The 27,051-nt window shown below is 41.1% G+C and overlaps 1 protein-coding gene across 2 annotated transcripts in view; it reads right to left on the bottom strand.

Annotated features, from left to right (window-relative positions):
- SLCO4C1 (solute carrier organic anion transporter family member 4C1) overlaps positions 1–27,051 on the bottom strand; it is a 761,635-nt gene that overhangs the window by 364,924 nt on the left and 369,660 nt on the right. For both annotated transcript variants that reach the window (XM_044063878.1, XR_006363839.1), the window contains exon 5: positions 15,372–15,490. In XM_044063878.1, coding sequence (XP_043919813.1) covers positions 15,372–15,490 — 119 coding nt within the window. The remainder of the gene's footprint in view (positions 1–15,371; positions 15,491–27,051) is intronic.

The raw sequence follows: 27,051 nt of genomic DNA, 5'->3' as shown, positions 1-27,051 counted from the left end.
AAGAGAAGGTTACTATCAACTGCCTGTCAGGTGCCAGGATCCGCCACAAAACCCACGCACTCAGGTCACTCCACAACAAGTACAAATATGACTCTGTCATTGTCCATGTTGGTGTGAATGACCTGTGACATACCTCCCTGGACTACATGAAAAGAGACATAGAAGAGCTCTCCGATCTTTTAGCCCAAGCAGGTATGACCCTAGCCTTGAATAGCATTCTGCCATCACCCAGAATGATACCACAGTACAAGGACAAAATGATTGACTTCAACAATTGGCTAAATTCTGGTGTCATTCTAAAGGGATCCAGTATCTGTCTGCCTGGGATGACATGGTCGACAGATCACGATGCTTTGCCAGAGATGGCCTGCACCTGTCACCTCTGGGATTCTGGATACTGGATAAGGTTCTTGCCACCTCTATAGTGCCGTTTTTAGGCAAAGTTCAAAAAAGAAATTCACCACCATAACAGGAACAGGCAAGCAAAAACTGAGGGTGATGCTACTCAATGCTAGAAGTCTAAATCTCAAAATGCACTCACTTGAGGCACTCCTTAAAATGGAGAACATCAATATCTGTGCAGTGACTGAGATCTGGTTCAAGGCTCCAGACAGCACCCCTGCACTACCAGGCTATAACTCATACCACACTTTTCGGCCATGTAACCTGGACTGGAACCACCAAAGAGGGAGGTGTGTCCGTATTTATTAAGGATATCCACACCTCCAGACTAGTTGCTCAGCATAATGCATCCGAGGTTATCCAAGTGCAACTAACTCTGGGCAAAACTGCAATCCAAATTATAGCTTGCTACAGATCCCCCACCATGCCCCATGATTCCCACTCCTCTTTTCTTGATGTACTGAAAATATTAGGGTTCAACCAAACACCCTAATAATGGGCGATTTCAACTACCCCACCTTTAACTGGGAAAACTACTCATGTACCAAATCCTTTGCTCAACGCTTTCTGGAATTCATAAACTCCAATGCCCTGGATCAACTTATCCACACCCCCACCAGGGGCAACAATATCCTAGATCTAGTCATTACTAACATGAGTGACCAGTACTCTACACCTGAAGTCAACGCCTCATTGGTCTGATCAGACCATAAGCTAATCACCCTAGATATCCACATCCTGCCCCCACCCCCATTAAGGAAGCCACGGTAAAATATTTCTCCAAAGCCAACTTCATGCTTCTTAAGACAGAAGTGGTGAACTTCATGACACCCATGCAGATGGACAATACAGTCACGACTACTGAATCCTACACAATTGCACTTTATAAGCACTTACACAAGTGAATGGATTGTGCTGTCCCAAACAGAACCAAGATGCGATCCTCCAAAAAAAGGAAGCCAATCTGGTGGTCCCCTGCCATAAACAAACTGTACAACAGAAGGAAAAAAATGTTGCAAAAGGGTGTAAAATCCCATGAGTGGAGGAGCTCCCTGGTCAGCCTTAGTAAGAATCTGCGATCCCTGATACAATCCTCCAAAGCTAGTTACGAAAACAAAATTGCCACTGATTCTAAAGACAACCACAAAGCATTCTATAGCTATGTAGAGAATCTCAATGGCAACACTCAGATCAGCTCCGAGTTACAGCACAATGGCACTAAATATACAGACCCAACTGATATTGCCAACATCCTGGCAGATAGGTTCAGTGCTAAATTTACCCCTCTCTCATGCCCTAAAGGGCCCATCTCTACACCGGAAGAATGCAAAGTTCCTGTAATCACGGCTGCACAGGTAAAAAACACTCTCTCCAAAGCCAAGAACACATCATCCATGGGACCAGACAACATCCCAGGCTGCATTCTACATGAACTACAGAATGAACTGGCACCCCACCTAAGTACCATGTTCAATCATAGCCTCACCTCAGGCTTTGTGCCTGCTGAATGGCACACAGTGACGGTTATCCCACTCCACAAGGAGGGAGCCACCACAGACCCCGGGAACTACCGCCCCATTAGCCTGACGAGCCTGGTCTGCAAGGCCATGGAACTTATAAACAAAGATATTGGTAATTTCCAAACTCTGGACCCCACCCAGTTTGGGATTGTAAAAGGCAGATCATGTCTCCTAAAATTGATAGACTTCTTTGAAGCAGTCAACAAAGCCATAGACAAGGGTAAGGTGGTTCACACAGCCTATTTAGATCTTGCCAAGGCTTTTGACACCATCTCCCACTCTGGAATTATAGATAAACTCACTAAACTAGGTATAAATCCCTATGTCACAAGATGGCTTGCCAACTGGCTCAATGACAGAACCCACACTGTGAAAGTAGCAGACTCCAAATCAGACTTCAGACCAGTGACAAGTGGAGTACCACAAGGTTCAGTCCTGCATCCTCTGTTTGGTATCTACTTCTCTGAAGTACAGGCTAACACAGAAGATCTTTGGCTAAAAAAGTTAGCAGATGACTGCAAACTAGGAGCCATAATCAAAACTCCTAACGATGTGGACATCCTACAAAAGGGCCTCACTGAGACAGATGCCTGGTGTCAAAGCCATGGCCTCAAGCTCAATGCCAAAAAGTGCATTGTCATCCCCTTTGGTAAAAACTCTGTACCCATGAACTACAACATAGGCGGTAGTATACTTTACACCGAAAGTGTGATAAGAGACCTTGGGACACAGGTGGACAGTAGTCTCTCCTTTGATAATCACATCGCCACAGTAGTCAGGAAATCCTTCTATGTGGCACACCTCATCACAAAAGGTTTCGCATCCAGAAAAAACGAGGTCATTGTTCCCCTCTACTCATCACTCATTAGATCCATTATAGAGTACAATGCCCCTTTTGGTATGTACCTCACAAGACATCTACAACAACTGGAAAGGCAGCAAAAATAGCTCACAAAGAGGATTACCAGCCTCAAACAGATGCCCTACACAGACCATCTCAAAAAACTCCAGCTTTACTTCATTGGATATTGCCTACTCAGAGGTGATCTCTGCCTAACATACAAAGCTATACACCCAGAGCTTTTGGACATGTGCCACTTAAAGAAATCCCAATCCCTCTGAGCAACATGCTCTAGGGACCTAAACCTTGTCACCAAAATAAATAGAACATGCCAGAGGGATAGATTCCTGTCCCAGAGACTTCCCATACTCTGGAATAAGCTACCTATCTATATCAAACAAAGCTCTTCATTAGCACTCTTCAAGAAAAATCTTGATGATTGGATGGGAAATAAGAAATTCACCCCGGGGATTACTTCTGTGGCTCTGCTCGACAGTGGCACAGGAAAATAATTTTCTTGGGTGGCAAAAGCCATGGTACCGTTCTGGCTGGGCTTGTATAGGCCCTAGGGCCAATAGCCTAGTACCTACTTATGATTCCCTGATAGGAATGTGGAGGTAGGCCTCTTTTTGATCCAGGGTGGCTAGCCAAGGGTCCTTGGAGAGCATGGGTAGCAGCTGCTGGAGGGTGAGCATTTTGAAATTTGGGATCACCAGGAAGGTGTTTAGAATGGATAGACTGAGGATGGTGCACCAGGTCCCCTCTTTTCTGGGCACCAGAAAAAGTCTGGAGTAGAAGCCTTGGCCTATCTGTTCTGCAGGAACGTGCTCTACTGCTCTCAAAGACAGCACGGAATGGATTTGCTTTTGAGCCTCTGCCCATGATTTGGGGGTAGATCTGGGAACCATTTTGGGGTTGGAAGGGTGTGGAAGGAGAATTTGCATCCCTGAGACACAATGTTCAGAACCCATTGGTCCTTGGTAATGGTGGCCCAGGTGCTTGAGTGAAAGGAGAGTTTTCCTCCTAGGGGTAAGTGAAGGTGGGCAGAGGGGAGGTTGGGAGGAGGTGAGTCATTGTGAGTTCTTACCATAAGGGGGTGGCTTAGAACTCCCTGGTTTTGAAGTAGTGATAGTCCACTGTTTAGATCTCTGCATTCCCTGTGGCTGCTCTCTGGGGGGGGGGGGGTCTGTTTCCACGGGTCCCAGGCTGGGCCTGTTTACCTGGAGCAGGAAGGACCAGTGCTTGGAGGGAAAATGCCTGCTGAACCTAGGGGGCTGGACCTGTAAGAAATCTTTACCTGTCTGCATGGATTTTGCTTTTTCTTTCATCTTTTTTAAACCTCTTATGCCTTAGTGCTAAATAAGTTATTTGTGCAAGGGTGCATGCAACAATTTAGATTTCACATGGTCTGGCAGAGGTTGTTCCTTAAGCCATGCATGTCTTCTAATGACAGATCCAATGACTGCTGCCCTGCAAGAAGCTTCTAGGACATCAAAACCAGAGTGCAAGGTGTGTTTCATTACTTGACTTGCAGAATGCATTAAGTCTTGTAAATCTTTAGATTGTGCCCAGGCAAAAAAGGAGGACATTTTTTTTAAGGAGTTCCAAGGTATGTTGCTGATATTTAAGTATATGTAACTGACAATTTAGTGCCCTGATAGCAAGAGTAGCTGAGGTGTATACTTTTTTATCCCATCTGTCCAATGCTCAGGAATCTCTGTCTGAGGGGGTGGGACTCTTAGCAAAGGTTGATTTAATCCCTTTTGGCCCTTGAGAAATGACCTCAGGGTCAGCGGTTGGATTTTTAAAAAGATATTTGTGTGAGTCAGGGACTCTGTACTACCTCTGTCTGCTTTTCTGGGAGCAGGAGGTAGGGCGTCAGGAGTCAAGCTGGATTCAAGGAAATCATCATCCACCACATTCAGGACTGGGGGGTATGGCCAGGGGTCTGTGTTGCAAAGATCTAGGAATTCCCTTAGTCTCTGTTTAGACTGAGGGTAGTTCTGACTCTCTCATTGAAAATGCTTCCTTAAAGTATGCAGGGTTTCCCCAAAGGAAAGATCCTCTGGGGGAGAGGCTGAAGGAATGGATTCCTCTGCATCAGAATCCTCATAAGTGGAGAGGGGCTGCATGCCTTCAGTCAGATGCATCAGATTCATCCGACTCTTGTTCAGACAAAACTACTGGGAACAGATGTCTTTTCCTTTTTGAAGGGGTAGCTTGGCTTCCCCTGATCAGTATGATAAGGTCTGCCATTTTAAGCATTTGAGAGTGAGGCATGGTAGCAGGCACCTGAGAGTGGGTAGTTGGTTTCTTGGGTGTGGTTCGAATCCCAGGCCTATGGAACTTGGTTGTTTTTGAAAGAACGGTAGTCGCAAAAAAAGATGTCGGTTTGTGTAAAGATTTGGAGGTGCGAAGGACTTCCTCGGAAGCCGGAGCCTGCTCAGCGGCTCCAGACCCATCCAAGGTAGAGATGACCACAGGATCCTTAGACGAAGAAGAGTTTTGCGGCATACCGGACTCCAAAAGGGTCTCAGTAGTGGCCTGTAAATCAAGTGAAGCGGGCATCAGGGGCTGCGAAAGCACCTCACTGAGTACTAGAGGACTGACAACTAGCTTAATGGAAGTGTCGTCATAAGGTTCAGACCTGTGCGGTCTGTCTCTGTCTTTATCTTTACATTCTTTCAGAAGATCTGCTGTCGGATGGCTTACCGAACCCCTACTGGAATTCGAGGACTGTAAACGAAAATATCTGGCTACAAAAAGGGCCCGACGATGGATAGTTCTGGCATTAAACAAAGCACAGAAGTGAAAACAGGGCAGGTTGTGGTCTGGGCCTAGGCAAGTGATGCAGTAAGAGTGGATGTCTCGCTGTGGTATTTGCTTTCCACAGGCAAGACAATTATTAACTTTTTCTGACATCGGTTAGTGCAAGAAAAAAGGATCCCCAACAGGGTACTTCGCTTTAGAAGACTTCAACTTCAATTCGGAAATGAAAACTTAGGTAGCGGCCAACCGGCACTTTGCGAACTGCTTCTGCTTCGAGCTCCATAGCAAGAAAGACTGACATAATGGCGTTGGCTGCCTTACTTTATACAAGTGATGACCTGATGTCAGTCTTCAAGCGACAGCAACTGATGCAGAAATACTAAGTCTCCAGTATTTGGGCATGCCGAGGGCTACCCTGACAGGGATAACCCAAATGTGATGACTGCAATAGTGAAACACGAAGAACATCTGCCATATAGCTGAAACACCTGATGTCCTTAAGGGGGTCATTTGCATATATCCAGTGTTACTTCTAACACAAGAGGTTTTAAGGAATCACACAGTGGAAAGTCTAGCTTGGCTGGGTTTTTTTTTTTAGTTTTTACTGATTGTTTTTTCTGTGTGACCTTGTTACTCATTGCTTTAGTTTGTTGGTTGGGATATTTTGCAAAACACCGGAATGGTTATGGACATCAGCTAAGTGTTTGCCTCTGTGTTTCCAACTGTTAGCCAAACAGTCTACTTACGCTGTGCTAATGAAGGCACAAGAAGGTTAAAATATGCATGTCCACAGCGAATATTTCTATGAAGAAAGATCCTCCCAGGGATGCAGAAACTTTGCAACACCAATCATGGCCACCTCCTTTTCTCTGCAATGAGCTCTAATGCTCGTTAACAATGAATGCCACCAGGGAAGTGTTCCCAATGAGCTGGTCATTAAACAAAGTAGCTGTTAACAAGTATAACAGAACACACAGATGATTCACACCAACTGTATCATAAAGCAGCTTCTGATTTGAGCACTTTTATCACAAAGATAAGGACTTCTTCAGAAAAACATCACAGGGAAAAACACAAATTAACAGAAAGTGCAACTAAAACAGGGTGTATGCAAATAGCTACTTAGCCAGCTTATTGGCTCTCATCCTTAAAATAGGAGCTATGCCACTCCGGTCATTGAAACCCAGTGGAGTATCAGTATTTAAAACTACCTGCCAGAACCATTCCCTGAATAGCAGAACAATCACCTAGTCACTACCACTAGAATCTTTCACCATCTTTTCTAAGATAAAAAAGTGAATTTCTTAAAAATGGTAAACATATAGAATACATTAATGATGTATTTTTCATGTCCCCCTTATGAATGATTAAACATGATAAGGACATGAACAATTACTATTTGAACATTTTCAGGAAACCCACATACTTTGCATTTTGATAGTACTAATGCTATGAAAAAGTGAACAAGCATAGTCAAGGGACAATTTATCGAGATCTCTAGGATCACCTCAGATGTTGACCAGTTTTTACAATAATGTTATAATTTTAAAATTAACTGTGGTGGTGGTGCTGCGGTAGCGTTGTCGCCTCACACTAAGATGTTGTCCTGTTCGATTCTCAGCTAGAGTGTCTTCTGTGTGGAGACATGCGTGAATGGGTGTACCTTCGTTATGCATCAGGGCCAGCAACTCGACATGTAAAAATCTACTGCCAATCATTAGCGGACCAAAGTTCCACTGTGGTGACCCCTAACGGGGAAAAGCCAAAAGACACAACAACAACGTTCATTGCTCATAAATATCCTGAGTCCTTGACTGATAAAATCATGAATTTCATGAAGCGAAAATGACATTCAAACTATACAACTATTTTAGGTGAACTGCTAGCGCAGACACCAGAGTACGTGATCAGAGTTTTAGTTGTTAAAACGAACACAGTCGAAAACTTCTTGAAACAACAAAAATTATGGCAAACCGTATATTAACTTTTTAAACAGTCCGTATGTTAACTTACGGACTGTTTTAAAAGTTAATAAACGGATTGTTCTTCACTACGGTTTGCCATAATTTTTTTTTTGCTGTTTCAAGAGTTTTAGTTGTTCTCTAACTTTGCATTATTTATTTGAAAGACATTATCTGCAAGACATCTTCATCAATAACTGGAAACATATGCAGGGCATCTGGCCTAAATTTTATCTGCAGCACCTAACACAGAACAGTTCTAAACATACATGCAGTTCACATTGCACATATCTCAGTAGCAAAACTATTTCTAACACCAAGAGGCATGAGATTATTAAACCTCTGCACCTAACATTACTTAAAGGGTGTGGATACAGATAGATAACTGTCAGTCACTTAGACAGCATACAAAAAAGCTGAGGCGGATACTGGTGGTGTTAGGATCAGACAGGGTTATGCAGGAACAAGGCTGTTAATTCCACTGTTTTCCATACCAACACAGCAAAGGCTAAAAAACAGGGCTAGCAGAAGCACACTACTGAATCTGCTGGGACATTCACACAAGCATAATTTCTCTGATGTGAAGAACAAGGTGCTACTCCAGTCCCTCCATATCCATGGACGGCAACTCTTTGACCTGCTTCCAACTAACCAAGCCTACTGACACCATGCCTGCGAAGATATTGTGATAAATGTTAATAAAGTTAGTGGCCGCAGTCATGGTTGTGAAATGGTATAGCAGGGCCAGTGATATTACATGGGGTGCTCAACAAAGGAAATTCCTCCTGGCACATGAACATAGTGCAACAGACCGGGGGGGGGGTGCTGTCAAGTGCAACACCTCCCACAAAGACCGAGGAATTTCTGGCCTCTCTCACAGCAAGTGGTACCTGTACAGAGTCCAACAGTGCAGTCCTGGATGTTGGGGCAGAAGTGGACAGGCCCCAGAGACAATTCAATGGAGATGCCTCAAGAATGTAATCCTATTTCTGTGCAACAAAACTTTTGAGTCGTGTGCACTTCTTAGTCACTATCAAAATCTGTCTGACTCTTGGCACACAAGTACATCAGGTGGTTCAAAGTAGCCTTCTGCACAAGGTGTAAGCATTACTTTATCATATTTGTAAGAGTCAGTTACATGAATACTTCTGGCATTGGGTCATATATACACTGGATATTTTGTGCTTTGGTGTATTAACAACACTGAGAAAGTAGCCCTGTCTGATGCTGAAGGATCTTCAGCCACTGATAATGATGGCAGGGATGAGGTGGCATAGTGAAGAGGTACAGAGTGAGTGCTGGGAACAGGTCCATATCCCGAGCACAGATCATGGATGCAGCCTCTGTGCCTGCGGTTATCCAGGATACCCACACCTCACAGGGAGGAGAGGTTAATTAAGGACACTTGTTAATAACTTAAGTGTGGTGATCTCCAGGAGACAGATGTCAGAATCTTCCCTTACCACTTAAGAGTACTGGTCTATACAGATGGGCAATGCTGCTCCCTGGAGACATGGTTACCACACTCCCTCTGAGACTGATATGTCAGTCACTACAACTCAGCTTTTATGAGGCCAGTACCACCACAGCCTTGGTTGAGATAGTGAGGGTGATGCAAGGTGTGCATGATGGCCTACCGGAGTGCATGTTTTGTAAGAGCGACTGCTTGGATAGACTCGATCACACACCCGAACATGCTAGGTATTCTCTGGCTCACATGCCAGGAGTGAGGGGCCATCCATGGAGCTGATCAACTGCTACACCTACAAATAGCAGCCAATGTGCCAATGGATGACAAAGATCCCATGCCCACAGTGCTAGCTGTTTCACAGCAACATCTGTTGCAGATGTGTCTACTCTCAAGAGTCTGTCCTTGTGGTCATGGCCATCACCAAAGTGATGCATCTCATAACAGGCATCTCTCAATGTCATGCAGCATATTAGTGTCTACCCAGGCTTGGGATACATACAGTGCAACACCTGGCAGACTCAATCTCTTGTGGGTGAGGGCATGCACAGGATGCTGAACTGTCTACCATGCATGTTATGGACTTGTCCAGTAGACCAAGCTGCAGTGCTGCTATCATTGCTGAGTCTGTGTCCCAGCAAATCCACTCGTACTGCTACAATGCCAGTACATCACATATATAAAATGACACTGGCCCTTTTCAACAAGTTTACATTAAAGACTCACCTTCCCCCAGTGCTGACAATTCTCAGAAAAAAAGTTTTCCTTTCAAACTCCTCAGCACCCACTCTTGTACACTTCTCTGTGAAAGACATGCGCTCCTGTGCTTCCTTCTCCAGCTGTGCAAATGGTGATGACTGCACCTGTTCTTTGTACATTGTGCACTGGACATGGCCAACCCAAGTAACAGAGTGGCCAGCCTATGCATGGGTAAGCACAGCCTGGTGTTGGTTTTGCATGCACCATTTTTAGTGTAGTGTATGTTCTTTACTCTTGTCTACAATGTTCTGAAGTTACGTGCAAGCTGCTGCCTCCATGGCCTGTGCCACAGCATACTGTATCCACCTCCATCTGTCATGATCATCTCCTGCTGCTGGTGCCTCAAGTAAAACCTCATCTGCTCATCTCCCTCTGCCTGGTATGCTGGGAACTGCTGCCCCTGCGATTGCCCACCCTGCTGTAATTGCTTCCTACATTATTTCTATATTAACACTGTGCAACACTGTGCAACACTGCACACACTGACACTAGTTTTGTAAATTTGGCTGGGTCATTCTGCACAGTACCAGTGGACAGATCCAGGCAGCAAAAGCAAGCCTTCAGCTGCCCACACACATTTTCAGTAATGTTCTTGGTTCACAAACAGGCACTATTGCACCCATGGCCTTTTTAATTTTGTGGATTGCTGATAGGTGTCACAAGCCAGGGTTCCAGGACATCACCAAAAGAGATGCTCCTAGGGGAAGTCACCCCTCGCAAAGTGTTGGTATAGGCCACAGGTATGCCACATGTGGTAGCCTACAGACGCACACACACACACACACACACACACACACACACACACACACACACACACACACACACACTGTAGATGATACTCTGTGCATCACAGACCATCTGACAGTTGATGGCAGCAATACACTGTGGTTCACATACTTCTGCCCCAGTTCATATGGTGGGGCCTTTATTTCAATGTGGGTACAGTCATCGGCCTCCAGTACCTCAGGGAAACAGGCTGTATCATAGAATTCCAGCATGACGCTGGCTCGTTCTAGTGTGGTGCATGGGAATCACCCATATTCTCCCACATGCTGAAGCACAGTATCGAGAAACTGATGGGAGTATTCCTGAGGCAGATGCCAGAGATACTGCCACTGTGTCCCCAAGTAGGTCCATGAAAGGGTCCTATAGTTAATATTTGTAAAACCACACATACTTTATCCATTGAGAAAGGTACTTCACAAAGGTGCAGAGAAGGCTCACACATGTCCACACTTTCTTGAATGATGTCACTATCTACACAATACCAGTCTACAGTTTAGATATACTTAAATCCATGAACTGTTTGGCATGGTTGGGTGATCTTAACTCCTAACATTGTTTGGCAATTCAATGATCTTAACTCATAACATTGTTTGGCAATTCAAACAGTCCGTCTGAACACAAGCATTCAGATGGGTTTAAATACGCAGTGGATGCAGATACATCGCGCAGCATTAAAACATTTCTGAACCTCTCCACCATCTTGTTTTGCCTCATTAGCATACATGGAGATGATCATTTTAATATTTTTTCTCATTACAATGTTATTTGATAGTCATTAGACTGGAATGGGAATTGCTGCTTGGCCTGGTCATGTAGCAGACCTTCTTCTGAATTGCACACAGCCTGTGCATAGCTGCTCATTGCACAAATTTTGCTTTTTTTTGCTTACCTCAGTGCTGCAAAGCTTTCTGAATATGGCTATCTATATGACAGAGGACTTTCATAACTTGAGTGAGAACTCAGCTTGGTTTAACTAATGATTTGTTGCAAACATAACTGACCATAACAGAGATAATACACATTAAATAGCAATTTTCTCAGATGAGTAACACGGAATACAGATAATCAATAAAGAGTTATAACAGTTACAATAACTTTCATCTTTAATAAACCTGAACTTTTCCAAGATGTTTGCAAAGAAAAACCAGTACAAGAACCAATTTGCATGCTGAAAACCTGTGGAAAGTATCAGCAAATGAACTGCTACTAAATAGTCTATGATATGGTGTTGGGGCATGTGCAGTCTTAGACTTCCTGTAGGGATGTTTTTAGTATTTTCATTTATGCTTTGTGCTTTTGCTAACTGTCTTCCCCTACCTGCTCCATTGGAATTGCCCAGCTTCAGAGAAGAGGGACACTGCATCTGTGGAGGATTTTTTTTTTAATACAACAGTGCTGCAATACTTTTCTTTGGCTGCAGATAGCTATAGATTAAAGGAGAACTGTGTCCACAGACTCAAAAAGCATGTTTATTTCATCATGGTTTGGCGTTTCCTACATTTTAACACCACTGGGAGTATTTACAGGTTTTTAAATATTTTTATACTTAATTTCTGAGTCTAACCACATGGGGTCTGGCATCTTGAAGTAATTCTGACTATTTAGTCTGCCTCTATGTATCCCACAATGCAGTACTCATCTGTAAAAAGTTACATCACGCAGGTCTCTTTCTTCCTAAAGCTCCTATCACTGCACAGACTTTACATGCATACATAAAACTAACTGACTGAGAGACAGCAGTGTAACACTTCATGCCATTCAATGAACATTTCAAACACAAACAGTGCAAATGCCACAGAACAGACTTTCAAAGTGTTTTTTTTTTTTTTTTACTGCTTCTTTTTAGAATGGCTAAGTTAGATTTTTTTTTTTCTGTGAAGCCAGAATTGTACTATTTGAACTCCTCTCTGATCCCCCTTCACACCTAACTTCCCTAGCTGTCAAAGTGCCAAGGATAATTTGAGCTGTGAACTCCTGTGATTGACAGCCCAAAGCAGGAGACTTGACTCCTGTACTGTTTCTTTGTTCTAGCCTTTACTTTCTGTATGGGTAGGGGAAGGACCAGGGAGCTGTGACATCACAGCATGGGTGTTTTTTTAGGACAGTCATGGTGATATCAGTTTGGGGAGGGAACTGGCCAGAAAACTACCTGTATTCAGTTGCCTTGATAACATCAATGAATTGGAGACTTTTCCAGGGTGGGATAAAAGTAAAAGAAATACCCCAGTTAAGGCTGACATCAGTTCCAAGGGCTGGTTTTGAAGTATGATTACTAATGTTCAGGTAAGCAAAAGATCTTATTTTAGATTAAATCAGGAATTAATCTATTTGTTGCAAGCAAGTGAAAAAAATATGGTTTTGTCAGGTTTTTGCAGTGCATACCCTTGTTTGCTGTGCAAAAATAAATCAACTATAATCACATATTATGGAAGAAAGCTATATGTTTTCTTCCACTGTACACCCCTGCCATGATACTTGGCTATAATTAAGAAAGCAAAGTTAAGTAAATTAATAAACAGCTTAAAATAAGGCCCTAATTTTATGCTACCTATTAATTTATCTGTCACCACTGAATTTGTAGATGCAGTACTTTTTTGAAAAAGTGTAATTAAAATGGCAGAGTAAGAAACTGGAGTCAGTTGTGCATACATTGGTATATCTTGCAGCAACCATTTGATATCCCAAGTCTCATTACTGTGAGTCCTGGAAAAGCAGGTATAAATGTGCAAAAATGGGCTTTATACATACGTCTCAGACTGCCACACGAGAGTATTCCACTTACCTTTGAGAAACATTGATCTAAATATAAGTAGCAAGGGTGCAGCGTGTGTGTGTGTGTGTGTGTGTGTGTGTGTGTGTGTGTGTGTGTGTGTGTGTGTGTGTGTGTGTGTGTGTGTGTGTCCGTGTATTTTGCTGTTAACATATACCAAAAATTCTCATTCCCTGCTGTACTGCATGATTGTTTGTGCCACTGCTTAGGCAGTCTGATAACCTGAGCAATCAACCATGTGAATGAAGCCTATATTAATGTTACATATATATATATATATATATATATATATATATATATATATACACACACACATACATACACACACACACACACACACACACACACACACACACACACACACACACACATATATATTTCCTGTAAACAAACCTGCAGCCAGAGAAATATTTATTTTATTTATTTAACATTTGTTAACTGGGAAAGTCCGACTTGGAACAAAGGCAATTTTCAGTGGAGGCCCAGAGACAAACACTCTAGAAGCATGTTTTTGTAACGTGGGAGGAAACCGGAGCACGCAGAGGAAACCCACAGAATGCAGGGAGGACTCGTAGACTCCACACAGAAGGCACTCTAGCTGAGAATCAAACCGTAGAACCTCTTGCTGTGAGGTGACAACGCTACCGCTGCACCACGTTTACTGGACCCAAGTACAATGAAAGCACAACTGACTGGTTTTGTTGCTAAATGGTTTCATCATTGTGACCATACTGTTCTTATAACCCACTTATGTAAGAACCATCTCTAATCTGTGTGGACGTCATTCAAAACTACGAGGTGAAAATGATAAACCTAGTAGCAAACTATTCAGTTCACATAAAAAATGCTTCCCAAGTAGAAACTGAGAATTTATTCAAAATAACATTTCAGTAAAATGCTTTAAATAATCAGCAACAAACTGCATCACCCAGTTAATATATATACAGCTGTAGTAGCAACCCCTTATATCCACTGACAAGAATATTACCAAAATCCATCTGTTGAATTATAGCTATTGTAACAGTAATCAAGTAACTTTTACAGTTTTACAGTTACTAAAAAATCTTAAATAAATAGCCCGAGCCTTGCTAAAAAAAAACAAAATTCCTCTCCCTAGTATACATAAACAGCAAGTGCATTCACACCAAATCCAAATAATGCATAACAGATAGCAATACCTGACATTTTATATAAAAATTCACTTTTTAGACATCCAGGAGAGGCCAAAACAAAGTACCTACATCAATACTCCTCCCTCACTCCTTAGCATTTATAAGCTCAGGTAACTGCATTTGATGAAAGGGGCTTAGGGATCACTTTATCCATTCCAATTAACATAAATAGTTTTGAATGAATCACATGTGCAGTGGTTTCCAAGAGATTTATGCATTTCTGACCAAGCACGCCCAAGACTGTTACAGCTCCATGTACTGTATCCATGTGCTTTATAGCAAATATCTGATGATTAATCCAACTGAGAATTTTTTTTCAACAAGTTAAACAGTTTCTTGATTAGCAGTACTAGGAAGGAGAACGGCACTTCCTTACCACCCCGGACTTCTTAGTAATAAAATGCTTATTCATCTTTTGCCAAGAGAACTACATGCAAAACCTGGATGAACAAGGCTTTTCCATGTTTCCTTCTAAATCACTAGTAATTTTAGTATGTAGAATATATTCCAATCATTTGCTGCTTCAGTGAAGCACTTGTTCTATGCCAAGTTGCCAAACTGTATATACACCTGGGCGTATATATGTATATTGAGGATGTACATTCTAGAAACTTCAGTAATATACTTTGCACACTGAAGCATGTACACGAAGATCCACCAGACATTGATGAAAGTGCAGAAAGTATGCAGCATTATGTCATGCTCGGGGTGTCTGTCTGAAGAAAGGCAAGCAAAGACAAGGCAAAATTAAATCTTATAAACACAAATCTCGGTAGAGGAGTATACTAAATACACAAAGACCTCTTCCATTTACTCCGTTTCTAATTAGGATACTTAATGCAGTAAAATCTAGGTAATCACTTATCAGACCTTACTGACATAAAACTTATGGATATGCAATTAATATAATGTAAAACAGTTACCTGGCAAGTGTTTTGGAAAACATGAAAAAGGCAGAATGAGACACCATGATATAAAGCAGCATATCAGAAAACCGACCCACCAAGCACCAAGCCAACGAGAATCATCAGGATGCAGCACACTGGAAACATGTAAAGTAAACATATTAAAATATACATTAAAAGGCAGCCAAGAACAACTAATAATTCAACTTATCACAGTTGTGTCTAAGAAAAATTTTTGACACATTTACAATGCTGGTCACCTTTATCTGTCAAAGAAATATCTGTATTCCATAATTACCCCAATGTTCACAATCACTGCACCACCCTGGTAAATGCATACAAATAAAACACAATTACAAATAAAACACAACATAGAATACAACATTTTCCACAAGTAAAACTTAAGTAGAAAGTTAATTTGTGTGGCATACATACCATAATAGCATGTACATCCAACTTCCACTGACACTATATCAGTTAATGGTCTTGCAACAACGGAACTGACCACTTTCTAATATCATCTGGCTGCAGTATGCTCCATGTCCCTCAGGTGTTAGAAACTTACTTAACTATCAATAATTATGGTCAGTGCAGTGTTGCAGCAAGTCTGGATTAAATGGAGGTGATTGCTCTATCCAGCTCAGAATTCATGAGCCCCCTGGGCACACAGACTATTACATAAATAACTGCAGTAAGCACACCATGAACAACTGACTTTCTGGAAAGATGTTCAAAATTCTGCTATAGTAACTTCTTACTGATGTACAAACAGCTTTAAGGCTAACAGGTAAGAAAGCTATTAAAGTTCTTGCAAATAAATAATTTAAGTATTGTGCAAAGTATAATACTGAAATATTTAGAGTTTCTGAGACAGCAGCAACTAGACTTCCATTAACTTCCTGCAAATGAATAGTCCTCCACATCCACATCTTCCTAATGTCAAGACAGCCTCACCTGCTAACTTCAGCATCCATACAGCATTCAGTCACAGATTCAGGCTCTAGCAGTGAACACAAGACCAGCAAATCTGGACACAAAATGCATCATCATTGTCCCCTTTTTGCCCACTTTCTGTATGGGGTTGGGGTGTCACATCAACTGTTGCCAGTGCTCTCCAGTCAATGCCATTCTTCCACCTTCTTCAGCAGTCTGACGGTCACAGGTCTTCTCTCTCACAATCCATTTATCTCTTCGCAGGCTGCCCTCCTTTCCTTTTGCCTTCTTCCTCTCTGTCCCAAATCTTCTTCACAAGACTGTCTTTTCCTGCACATGTGCCCAAGCCATCTGTTCTCTCTGACCTCTGCAACTGGAGCTACTTGGATGTCTGCTCTGATAATTTCTTCATCTTCCCCACATTGTGCATCCTACCACGCATCTCAAGCACTTCATCTCCATCATCTCTAGTTTGCTCAACTGCTCTGCCTTCACTGCCCAGGTTTCTGCATCATAATAGTAGAACTGGCTGCACCACTGTTTTTGTACACCTTACTTTCAGCATCTTTGGTATTCTGTCATATTTTACACCTGACACTCTTTGCCAGTTGGCTACAGTGCCTCTGAGTCTAGCTTTTTACATCCTCATTCACACTTCTCCTCAAACACCCCTCCCAGGTACTTGAAGCTGATAATTTATTCTACTATTTCCCTTCTCTCAAGTCTCAGCTTTTTCTGAATTCCCCCATTTGCTGCCATTACAACTATTTTATCTGTACTCAGTTTCGTCCCATGTGCCTTCAGTTTTGCATTCCATTCCCGATCTTTGTTTCACTATTTATCCTTCTATGTCAAGTCTCAGCTTTATCTGAATTCCCCCACTTCCTGCCATTACAACTATTATATCTGTACTCAGTTTCATCCCATGTGCCTTCAGTTTTGCATTCCATTCCCTATCTTTGTTTCACTATTTATCCTTCTATCAAGTCTCAGCTTTACCTGAATTCCCCCACTTCCTGCCATTACAACTATTTTATCTGTACTCAGTTTCGTCCCATGTGCCTTCAGTTTTGCATTCCATTCCCTATCTTTCAGTTTCATCCCATGTGCCTTCACTTTTGCATTTAATTCCCATATCCTTTGATGAAGTTCTTCTTCAGAGTTTGCCTAGAATGCCACATCATCTGCATACAGCAAACTTGTTGATCTGTTCCCACTGACCTGCTTGCTAATGAAGTCCATCACCAGTATGAACACCAGTGGACTCGAGCGCTAAACCCTGTTGCACACACACTGCCACTGGGAATCCCTCTGAGTCCCAACATTGTTTACACTTATGTCATTAGGCCTTTGTACATAGCCTGGACTAATTCTACCAATGTTTCTGTGACTTCAAACCATGACAGGACTGTCCAAATCAGCTTTCTTGATACCTTGTCATATGCTTTCTCCAAGTCTAGAAATGCCCAGTTGGAATCTATCCTCATCTTTAGTGACTTCTCAACAATCTGCTACACTTTAAACATAGTCTTGGTTGTGCTACATCCTGAACTACATCTGGACTGGTAATCTTCCCATCTTACTTTCTACTACTATGCATATTCATTAGTCAGTGACCTGACCTTCTTCAAAACTGTCATGCAGTATGACAGGAGTCTGATACCTCTATACTGCCCGCAGCTATGAAGGTTCTCCTTTGTTCTTGGGTACTGGCACTAGTACGCTTATTTTCCAGTCATATGGGATACACTTTTCTCTCCATACTGCTGTGAGTATCCTCAGGAGCCATTTCTCCCCCAACTCCCCCAACATCGTGATCATACCTGCTGTGACCTCACCTGAGATAAGAGAGAAAGGGGAGGATAGTTACAAAGAAGACAGAAAATAAATCAGCATTCTTCCATGACAAGATTCCATTATTGTCACTGCACAGAGTACAACAAAATTTGTAGCAATCCTAAAGGTGCATTCACATATAATGGACAGAAACATAAAGAGACAATACAATACAACACAACAAACTTAGTTATTGCACTTATTATATTGCACATATAAAATTAAGAGTGCAATGGTAACATTAAAAAGTAAAATAAAATACAAAAGAATGTAAACATACTTTGTAGTGTAAAAGTGACTATTATTTGTACTGGTCAGACTCAATCAATATAAATGTTTCGCATTGTTCAATTCTCGTACAGCTCTAGGGTAGAAACTGTTCTTAAATCTATTTGTCCATGACAGAATGGACCTAAACCTCCTGTCAGAGAGCAACTCCTCAAATAAATGATGTCCAGGGTGGGAAGGGTCTTCCAGGATGTTAGCTGCCTTACTGAGGCAGCGAGAGCTGAAAAAGTTCCTCCAAAGAGGGCAGTGTGCAGCCAATAATTTTCTGGGCAGAATTTATAATCCTCTGAAGGGCTTTCCTGTCTTACACTGAACTGTTGGCATACCACACAGAAATGCAGTATGACAGTAAACATTCAAAGCAGTGGTAAAAAGGCACCAGTAGCTTCACCTGTAGATTATCTCCTCAGAAAAAATAAAGTCTCTGCTGTGTCTTCTTAACTGCTACTGTAATGTTTGTAGACCAAAACAGATCTTCTGCAACATGTATACCCAAAAACGTGAAGGCAAGAACTCTTTCCACAGAGTCTCCATTGATGTATATTGGGTTATAGTCTGTATTGTGCCTCCAGAAGTCTATTATAAGTTCTTTTGTTTTGGCAGAATTCAAGGCAAGATTATTCTCGATGCACCATGCTATCAGTCTATGGACTTCATCTTTATAGGCTGTCTTGTCCCCTCCTGAGTTGAGTCCTACCATATCATGCCATCTGTGAACTTAATAATGGTGTTCTTAGAATGAAAAGAAACAGTCGTGGGTGAAAAAAAGTATACAAATGGGAACTCAACACACAGCCTTGTAGAAAGCCAGAGGTTAAGTATAAGGGTGGAAGAGAGGTTTTATAGTTCGCAATACGGTGGATGCCTTGTCATAATCACTGTGGATCACTGTTGGTTAAGTGATTCTCTAGCTTCCTTTTTTAAGCCATTTTAGCTGTGCTCTAAAGGGCTCTGTTGCTAGACCTGGAGGCATTGTGGTACTTGACGAGAGATCTAACCTCCTTCGTGATCCAGGGCTTCTGACTGTGGTACACTTGAATATGTTTGCTAACCATGACATTGTCAAAGCAGTTTTTTATGTAGCAAAGTACAGTTGATGTAAACACTTTCAAATTCCGATCCTCAAAAATATCCCAGTTAATCCTTTCAAAGCAATCCTAGAGCTGCAAAAAGTATTCCAGATCAGGAAGGCTATGAATGCCTATAATCTTTGTGTTGATACACCAGCTGTTATGCACATAAATGCAAAGCCCCCCACTTTTGCTCTTACCGGAGTTTTTATATCAGTCTCAGCGAAACACTCTGCGGTCTGCTAGCTCAATGGCTACATCTGGTATACATGAATACAGCCATGTCTGTGTGAATAATAAAATGCAACAGTCTCTTATAAATTTATTCTCTGAGATCTGTAGATGTAATCCGTTCATTTTACTTATGATGGATCTGACATCGGCGCGGAATATGCTGGTTTGTGCAGATGTTTCATTAGCCTAGCAAGTAGACTGGACTGGCATCCATGCTTTTGTTTCCTATGTCTTCTTCGCCTTTGCCAGTTGCCTGAACCAACAACAGTCCACTGAGAGCCTGGTTTCCTTGCCATCTCCTCCAGTACGTCATATAAATGCAAGCATTCACTCATAATAGCCTGGTCATACTGAGATCTAATTTTTAAAAGATCTCGTTGACTGTATTTAGGATTTATCTGCCTAGACTTAATGATAAACATACATGTTATCAAAAACACACAAGCACCAAAAAGGAAAGATTACAGCTGCTGCATCTGTACATGTCACCATTCCAGAATTAATGGATGCATAATGATAATCTCCTCACACAACAGTACAACAGTTACGCCTTCCCTTTCTGTCACTTCCATGTTTAGGAAGAATGCTCTCACTAATATTTCCTGACCCCTGCAGTACACCACACCCCTTTAGTCTTAACAAAAGGAATGGAGCTTCTAAAGCTGTGAATGGAAAATTATGTAACTGTTTCACAGAAATAAGCAGATAAACTTTAAATAGGTTACCGAGGCAAAAGCACCTTTCACAGCATGGGTTTTGACTTGTCCAGAAATGGTTGAATTTGCACATTCATAAAAAAAGAGAATGCAATTATAAATTGAATAGGAAACAATCTGCTCACATACTGAAATTTCCAACATACTTTTGCAAAAATAATGGCCATACTTTCTAAAGGTATCTGTTCTAAATATAGGGCCAATACTGCTTGTAAAGGTCCATATTACGCAAAATCACCTTACCTTAGTTCTGAAGGGGAGTGCAACAGGAATGCTGATTCTTCTGAACAAGTACAGTGTCAGACAAAAACTTAGGCTTATAAACACTTAGTGGAAACTGAAACCCTGTATACATGCAGCAACAGATTTGCTTTAGAAACCATAAATGCTTGGATTTCAGAGACCCTCCATACCAAGGTTAAAATGTCTTCAATGTAAGACATTTCAAAGAAAATTAATAACCTATCTTGATAGGATGTTCAGCAAAAACTACAGAAACAAAGTTTATATCCCAAGAGGAGAAATGTGAATATGCTGATTTCTAACACTTCATCTTAGTATTATGTTAGCATATGAACTGTTTCAAAGAGCTGTTATACAGATGATCAAGGCCCTTGGTGGTGGTGTTAATTTAAGATGTGATATACTGGTATAAGATCAAACCAATAATCATGCTGCAAGAATGACTGAGTTACAACAAGGCTCCAACTGGATAACTTCAAGTTGAACAAGAGTTGAGCACAAAATTAGACATATGGGCTACTTCATGTGCCTAGGAAGCTTGAAACAGATTCTGAGAAAGCAGGAGCCATAGTTTCAAACAAACTGCCAATAAGTTTCTAAGACTGACACAGAATCTTGTTTTCCAAATCTGTCAGAAGTGAGATGGCCATTAAAGAAAATAATAGAACATGATGCAAAATGACACTGCAGTAGAGCAAGAAAAGCGCCATGAAATGCTTACACAGTGTATTAAGCATACCCTCCAAATATTCTGAGGTGAATAAGTTACATTACAAGTAGACAAAACTGTACTGGTGCAAAGATTCTGCAGGAAAACAAATCAGTTGCTTAAAGGACATCAGTCTTTATAAAATGGTAGAAGAGATCAGATAGAAAAACAACTACTTGCCATACTATACGGCTATGAAAAGTTCGTAAATGCATGATGGTAAACATGCTGGCTGAAATAAATTATAAAAAATGTTTCAGAGTATATATTTAAGAAGTCTTTGTACAAGCTTCCACCAACACTGCAAAGAATTTTGGTGATACTGCAGAAAAATGGCTTAACTGCAATCTATAAACCTGGTAATGAAATACAAAGTAGTCATGATGAACTGTTTTATTTATTTATTATTTATTTTATTTTACATTTGTTAACCGGGATAGTCCGACTGGATATATGTCCATTTTCAGCAGAGGCCCGGGGAGAAAAGCTCCAACAAAAAGCAACAAAAACATACAGAAAATTCAAAAATAAGGTACAAAAGTATAGGGTTGCTTGAAGAACCGACAAAATACATTTTAGAACATGGAGTCAGAAGCTGACATTAATAATATTGTAATAGGAACCACAAGCTTACATCGTTAGCAAATGAGAGTGAGAATGTTTTAGTTAGAAGGAGAGAATTATGACTAAATACGTTGTGTAGAGTGAGGATTAGCCAGGCTTGGTGCAGTAGCAGTACTTTTTAGACACCAGGTGTAGTTTGAGCTTGGCCTTGAAGTGATTCGGGGAAGAAATTGAGGTAATCTCAGGGGGTAAAAGGTTCCAGGTTCTACCTAGGGAGTTGGACAGGAGAGAGTCACCGGCTAGGTTATTAGTTTTGTAAGTCTGGATGAGGACTTTGTTGGAAGAATGAAGTGGTCGTGGATTGTTGTGCAGGGTGACTAGGTGTTTGAGTGAAGGGGTGTTTTCAGGGGCGTATACGATTTTGTGGACTATGATCAATTGGTTGTATCGCACTAGACTAGGAAGTTCGAGCCAACCAAGCTGAGTTAGATTAATGCAGTGATGTGTTCTAAAAGGGAGCCCAGTGGCGAATCTGGCAATGTGATTGTAACAGGTAGTAAGTTTGTTTAGATTGGACTTATTGTTATTTAAAAGAAGAGGGGATGCGTACAGGACAGTAGAGAGAAGATGAGAACGGGCAATGGCAACTTTGGCTATGGGAGTTAGAAAGTTCTTTAATCTGTACAGTGAACCTAGTTTTTTATTGATGGTTTTGATCAATTGGTTAACATGTAGGTCAAACTTTAAGTGGTTGTCAATAGTGACACCTAGAAGTTTAGTAGATGGGTCAGGAGAGATGATTGTGCCATCTTTGGATTTGATTGTGAAGTTAATGGGGAGGGATTTTTGTGTTGGTAGGAATATAAGCATTTTAGTCTTTTTGGGGTTTAGAATCAGGCGGTGGTTGGATAGCCAGTTTTCCATCGTGTTGAAGGTTGTTTGGGTACTTAGCTGCAACTCTGTAGGGGATGTAGCTGAGCAAATCATTGTTGAGTCATCTGCGTATTGGATGCAGTTAATTTTAGGAATGGCAGTGTGAAGATCATAGATGAAGATGGAAAATAACAGAGGACCTAGTATGGACCCTTGTGGAACACCCAGGTTGTTTGGTAATAGGGTGGAAAGTTTAGAATGCCAGAGTACGGCTTGTTGTCTTTCACTTAGGTAGGACTCAAACCATTGAAGTGATTTTAGATTTAGACAGAGTGATTTTAGGGAGTGGATCAATAGTTGGTGATCCACCATATCAAAAGCTTTGGACAGGTCCAGGAATAGGGCTGAAGAGATATGGTTGTTATTACAATGAAAGTTAATGGTGTTAGAGAAGGCTAATAGGGCTGTAGTGGTGCTGTGCTGAGGTCTGAAGCCGTGTTCAGTGTCTGCCAGGAGATGGTTGTTTATTAAGTGGTGCATGAACTGTTTTTGGATACATTTTTCCATTATTTTGGCTAGGGGAGAGAGTATGGCTATTGGCCTATAATTGGATAGTTCAGTAGATCCTCCCCCTTTATGGAGAGGGATGACATAAGAAATTTTCCAGATATTAGGAATATTAGCTTCTATTAATGTGCGATTTATAAGTACTGAGATTGGATAGGCAATGGCGTCAGCAGATTTTTGTAGTTATTCAGATGGAAGTTGGTCAGCTGCAAGATTGGTAGGTTTTAGTTTCCTGAGTAAGGTATGGATAAATGATGTAGCAATTGGTTGGAAGCTAAATTGTGGAAGATTTTTAGAGGTGTAGCTGTTTGGGCTGTAGGGGCTAGGGGGCATGTTGCTGGCTAGGGTGTGGATAGTCTCAGTGAAGAAGCAATTAAAACTGTCTGCAACTTCTTCTAATGGTTTATCGGTGAAGGCCTCAGGTACAGGGGTAGTCTTTTTACCAGGGTGTATTAGATTGTTTAGTCCAGCCCAGAACTTTTGAGGGTTATTTTGGTTAGAGGATTGTAGATTACTGTAGTATTGTTTTTTTGTCAAGTAGTGTAAGTTTTTTAGTTTCATTCCTAAGTTGCCTGTAATCAATTTGATCCTGAGGGAGTTTAGTAGTTCGCCATAAAGCCCAAGCTTCGTCTCTGAGCTTAATTTTAAGCCTGGCCTCTTTTGAGAGCCACGGTGCAGTTTTTGGCTGAGTTTTTTTTAGAGCGGATGGGTGCATGAAAGTCAAGAATCTCAAGGAATTTTTTGTTAAAGTACTGTACTGCTTCTTCTAAGGGGAGGCATTTTAGCATAGACCAGTTGCAGGATTTTAGTTCAAGTTGGAATTTGGTTAAATCAAATTTTTTTTTGTTTCTGACATGTCTTAGTAGAGGTTGGTTGGGGTTGCATACTTTCTGCTTGATTATATATGTGAGATGGTGATCACTTAGACTATCAGAGAGAGTACCATATGTATACAAAAGGATTTGTTTGAAGAAAAACTAGAAGTCACTCAAGTAATTCAGCAGTTGCCAATGACCAAAGAGAAGCTATTTCAACAGTGCATTTACAGTGATCCAGACATAAGAACACTTTGAAATGTATAAATAAAAGCTGGCTAGAGCAAAAAGGTGTTACAACGAAAGACATACAAGAATACATTTTTGCTTAAAGGCAGAACTAAGCTGTATAGTAGTCAACAGAAGAATGTTTGCAAGACTATGAATCACATTTGGGAAATGTGAAAAATAAAGAAACAGCATCAAATATGTTGTAGTGACCAGACATGCCAATACAAAATTGGGCAGGAAGTAAGCGATTCATCTATGTACAAAGCATTACAACAAATCCATTAAGAGTTTATTTCTTTCTTTTTCAACACCAAGATGATCAAAGAGTAAAGATGAGATATACTTGCTTAATTTCAGACACCATGTGCACTTAATACATGTTATTATTCAAAGCTTTTTGTCCTATAACTTAATGAGCCCAAAAGTGTTCATGTTATCAATGAACTTAAAGTTGTGCTATCAAGGTACACATTGCTTAATGTGGATGTTTCAGACAATGACTCACAATATGCAAAAGTAAGTAATTCAACAGACAGTACTGAAAATGATAATTTCTGACATATAACCTATTTTCTGCTTTAACCATGATAGCTGAATAGTCAAGTCGAAAGCAAAGTTTAGTCTTTGGAAAAAAAAAAAAAAAAAAAAAACTAGAAGAAAGCTCAGGATAATAACTCTGACCTTCACAATAAGCTATACCTAACTTTGTTGGAATGTAGAAATACTCCCTTTGCAAAGTGTCTCTCTGTCACCTGCTTAACTAAGGGGTCACAGACTAATAGTGGACAACTAACACTTTTCCCCAAATTTAGCCTGAATGCATGATGTCAACACAAGGCACAGTGAAAGCAAACCAGTCCACAAAAAGCTAGTCTGTGATTAAAAAGGAAAATGCTTACCTTTTATGAACGAGTTGGGCAGACTCAGACTGCAACACGCTTTCAAAGATATCAGCCAAAAAGGATTACTAGGTATGAGCAGCCAAGTTTTCTTTTGTCATTTGCACTAAAGAAGTAAAGTCCCTAAGAAACTGGAGAATTTAATTCAAAATATTTTTAAATAGACTGTGATGAGCATAAGATGCCTTTAGCCAAGAATTTGATGAGAAGTGTTCAGACAGTTTTTTTCTGTTTACTGTCACTATATAGTCAGAGCTATGCCTGACTGTGCACTGAACTCTGTGTAGTATGGCACTGGCAGCATGCAATGAATATGTAATTTGTACTGTATGCTGCATGTGTTTTGTTTAGAGACAGCAATGAATATGCAGGTACTGTTTCTGCTTGATCATTCGTTACTTGATAAATGCACTGCTTGACTGAAGATATGTGTGCATTTCACAATGCACTGTTACTTTATTCTACATTGAACTTTTCAGGAAAGTGCTCTTTTCCACCAGAAAGGAAAACTGTACAACATTTCTGGTGGTGTATTCTAATGCTTCAGTTCTCCTTTTCTGATATTTTTTTTTTCTGTTAAGGTACTGCACATCAGGTTAATTCATTCTGTCAGACACCTGCCTATGTGTCATCAGAAGTAATAGCAATCATCATTTGTGCAGTGCTAAGGGTGAAGTGGCAACAGTGAAAGTGTTGCTGGCAGGATTTGTGTTCCTCCTGTAATCATTTATTTCCCATGTGTTAGAATCTTAACATTGCTTTCCTTCACACAGTTTTTTTCCTTTTATTGCAAGTGTTCGCATTACTCAAGTCAAACACATGCTGCTGAATAAGCTTTTAGTACTGATCCACCCTGCAATCTGCAGATCATCTCCCCCCTTTTCTTGTTGTTTACATTTCCTTTCATTTTAACCAGAGTTGTTAGTCTAGTGAGACACAAATGTTGGTCAATTGTCGCATGCAATTATTTTCAGTAGCTGTCTTGTGCACCCTGACTTACAGTAGGCCAAATACATCATACACAATGTCCACTAAGGACAGTATTGGTAATGGAGCTCATGACTGTGAGCAAGTCCTAACATGTGAGCTAGATGCTGACCTGCTGTGCTGATGTGACCTACTGGATTCAGATGATCCTACAGATAGTGATCTGACACTGCTGAGTGACCGAGACCTCAAATGACAGATTTTGCTATTTGCAAATGAATGCTGACGAGGCCTGCCTTACTGTTTGTGTTACATTCCCCTCACTTTTTCCAGTACTTTTCTGAGGATTATATGGTTTGTGACTTACTATGCCCCCACATTCCAGACAGTACCCTTCCTCGTCCCTGTCTACCACTGTTTTTTACTTGAGTTTGGTATGTCGTGACTAGTATTCGCATGATGGAGAGATGGCTTTTGCTTGTGTCACCATACTGTGGATGAATGTAACCATGGCACTACCATTTCCATGTATTAGTGGAAATCCTCACATACACCTTGCAGTACTCTGACCATCTCTAGCTGACTCTCTGTGGCAGTGGACTGAGCCTGAATAATGTCTCGACACATCTGCTGCTGGGCAGCTAATGCTTTTTGTGTGGCTGGCTGTAGCTGTGGCAAGAGCTTCTGCCTGGCACCTCTTTGCATAGCTGTTATAGCTGACACTGCTACCTCTAAGGTCATACCATTCTCCTCCTGAAAGTGTTCCTGTGGTTGAGGAAACACATTGGTTCTC

This window comes from Protopterus annectens, chromosome 2.part2, assembly GCF_019279795.1.
Source record: "Protopterus annectens isolate FY-2018-M chromosome 2.part2, PAN1.0, whole genome shotgun sequence".
NCBI classification, from domain to species: Eukaryota; Metazoa; Chordata; order Ceratodontiformes; family Protopteridae; genus Protopterus; species Protopterus annectens.
This window is presented reverse-complemented; position numbering and strand designations above follow the sequence as displayed.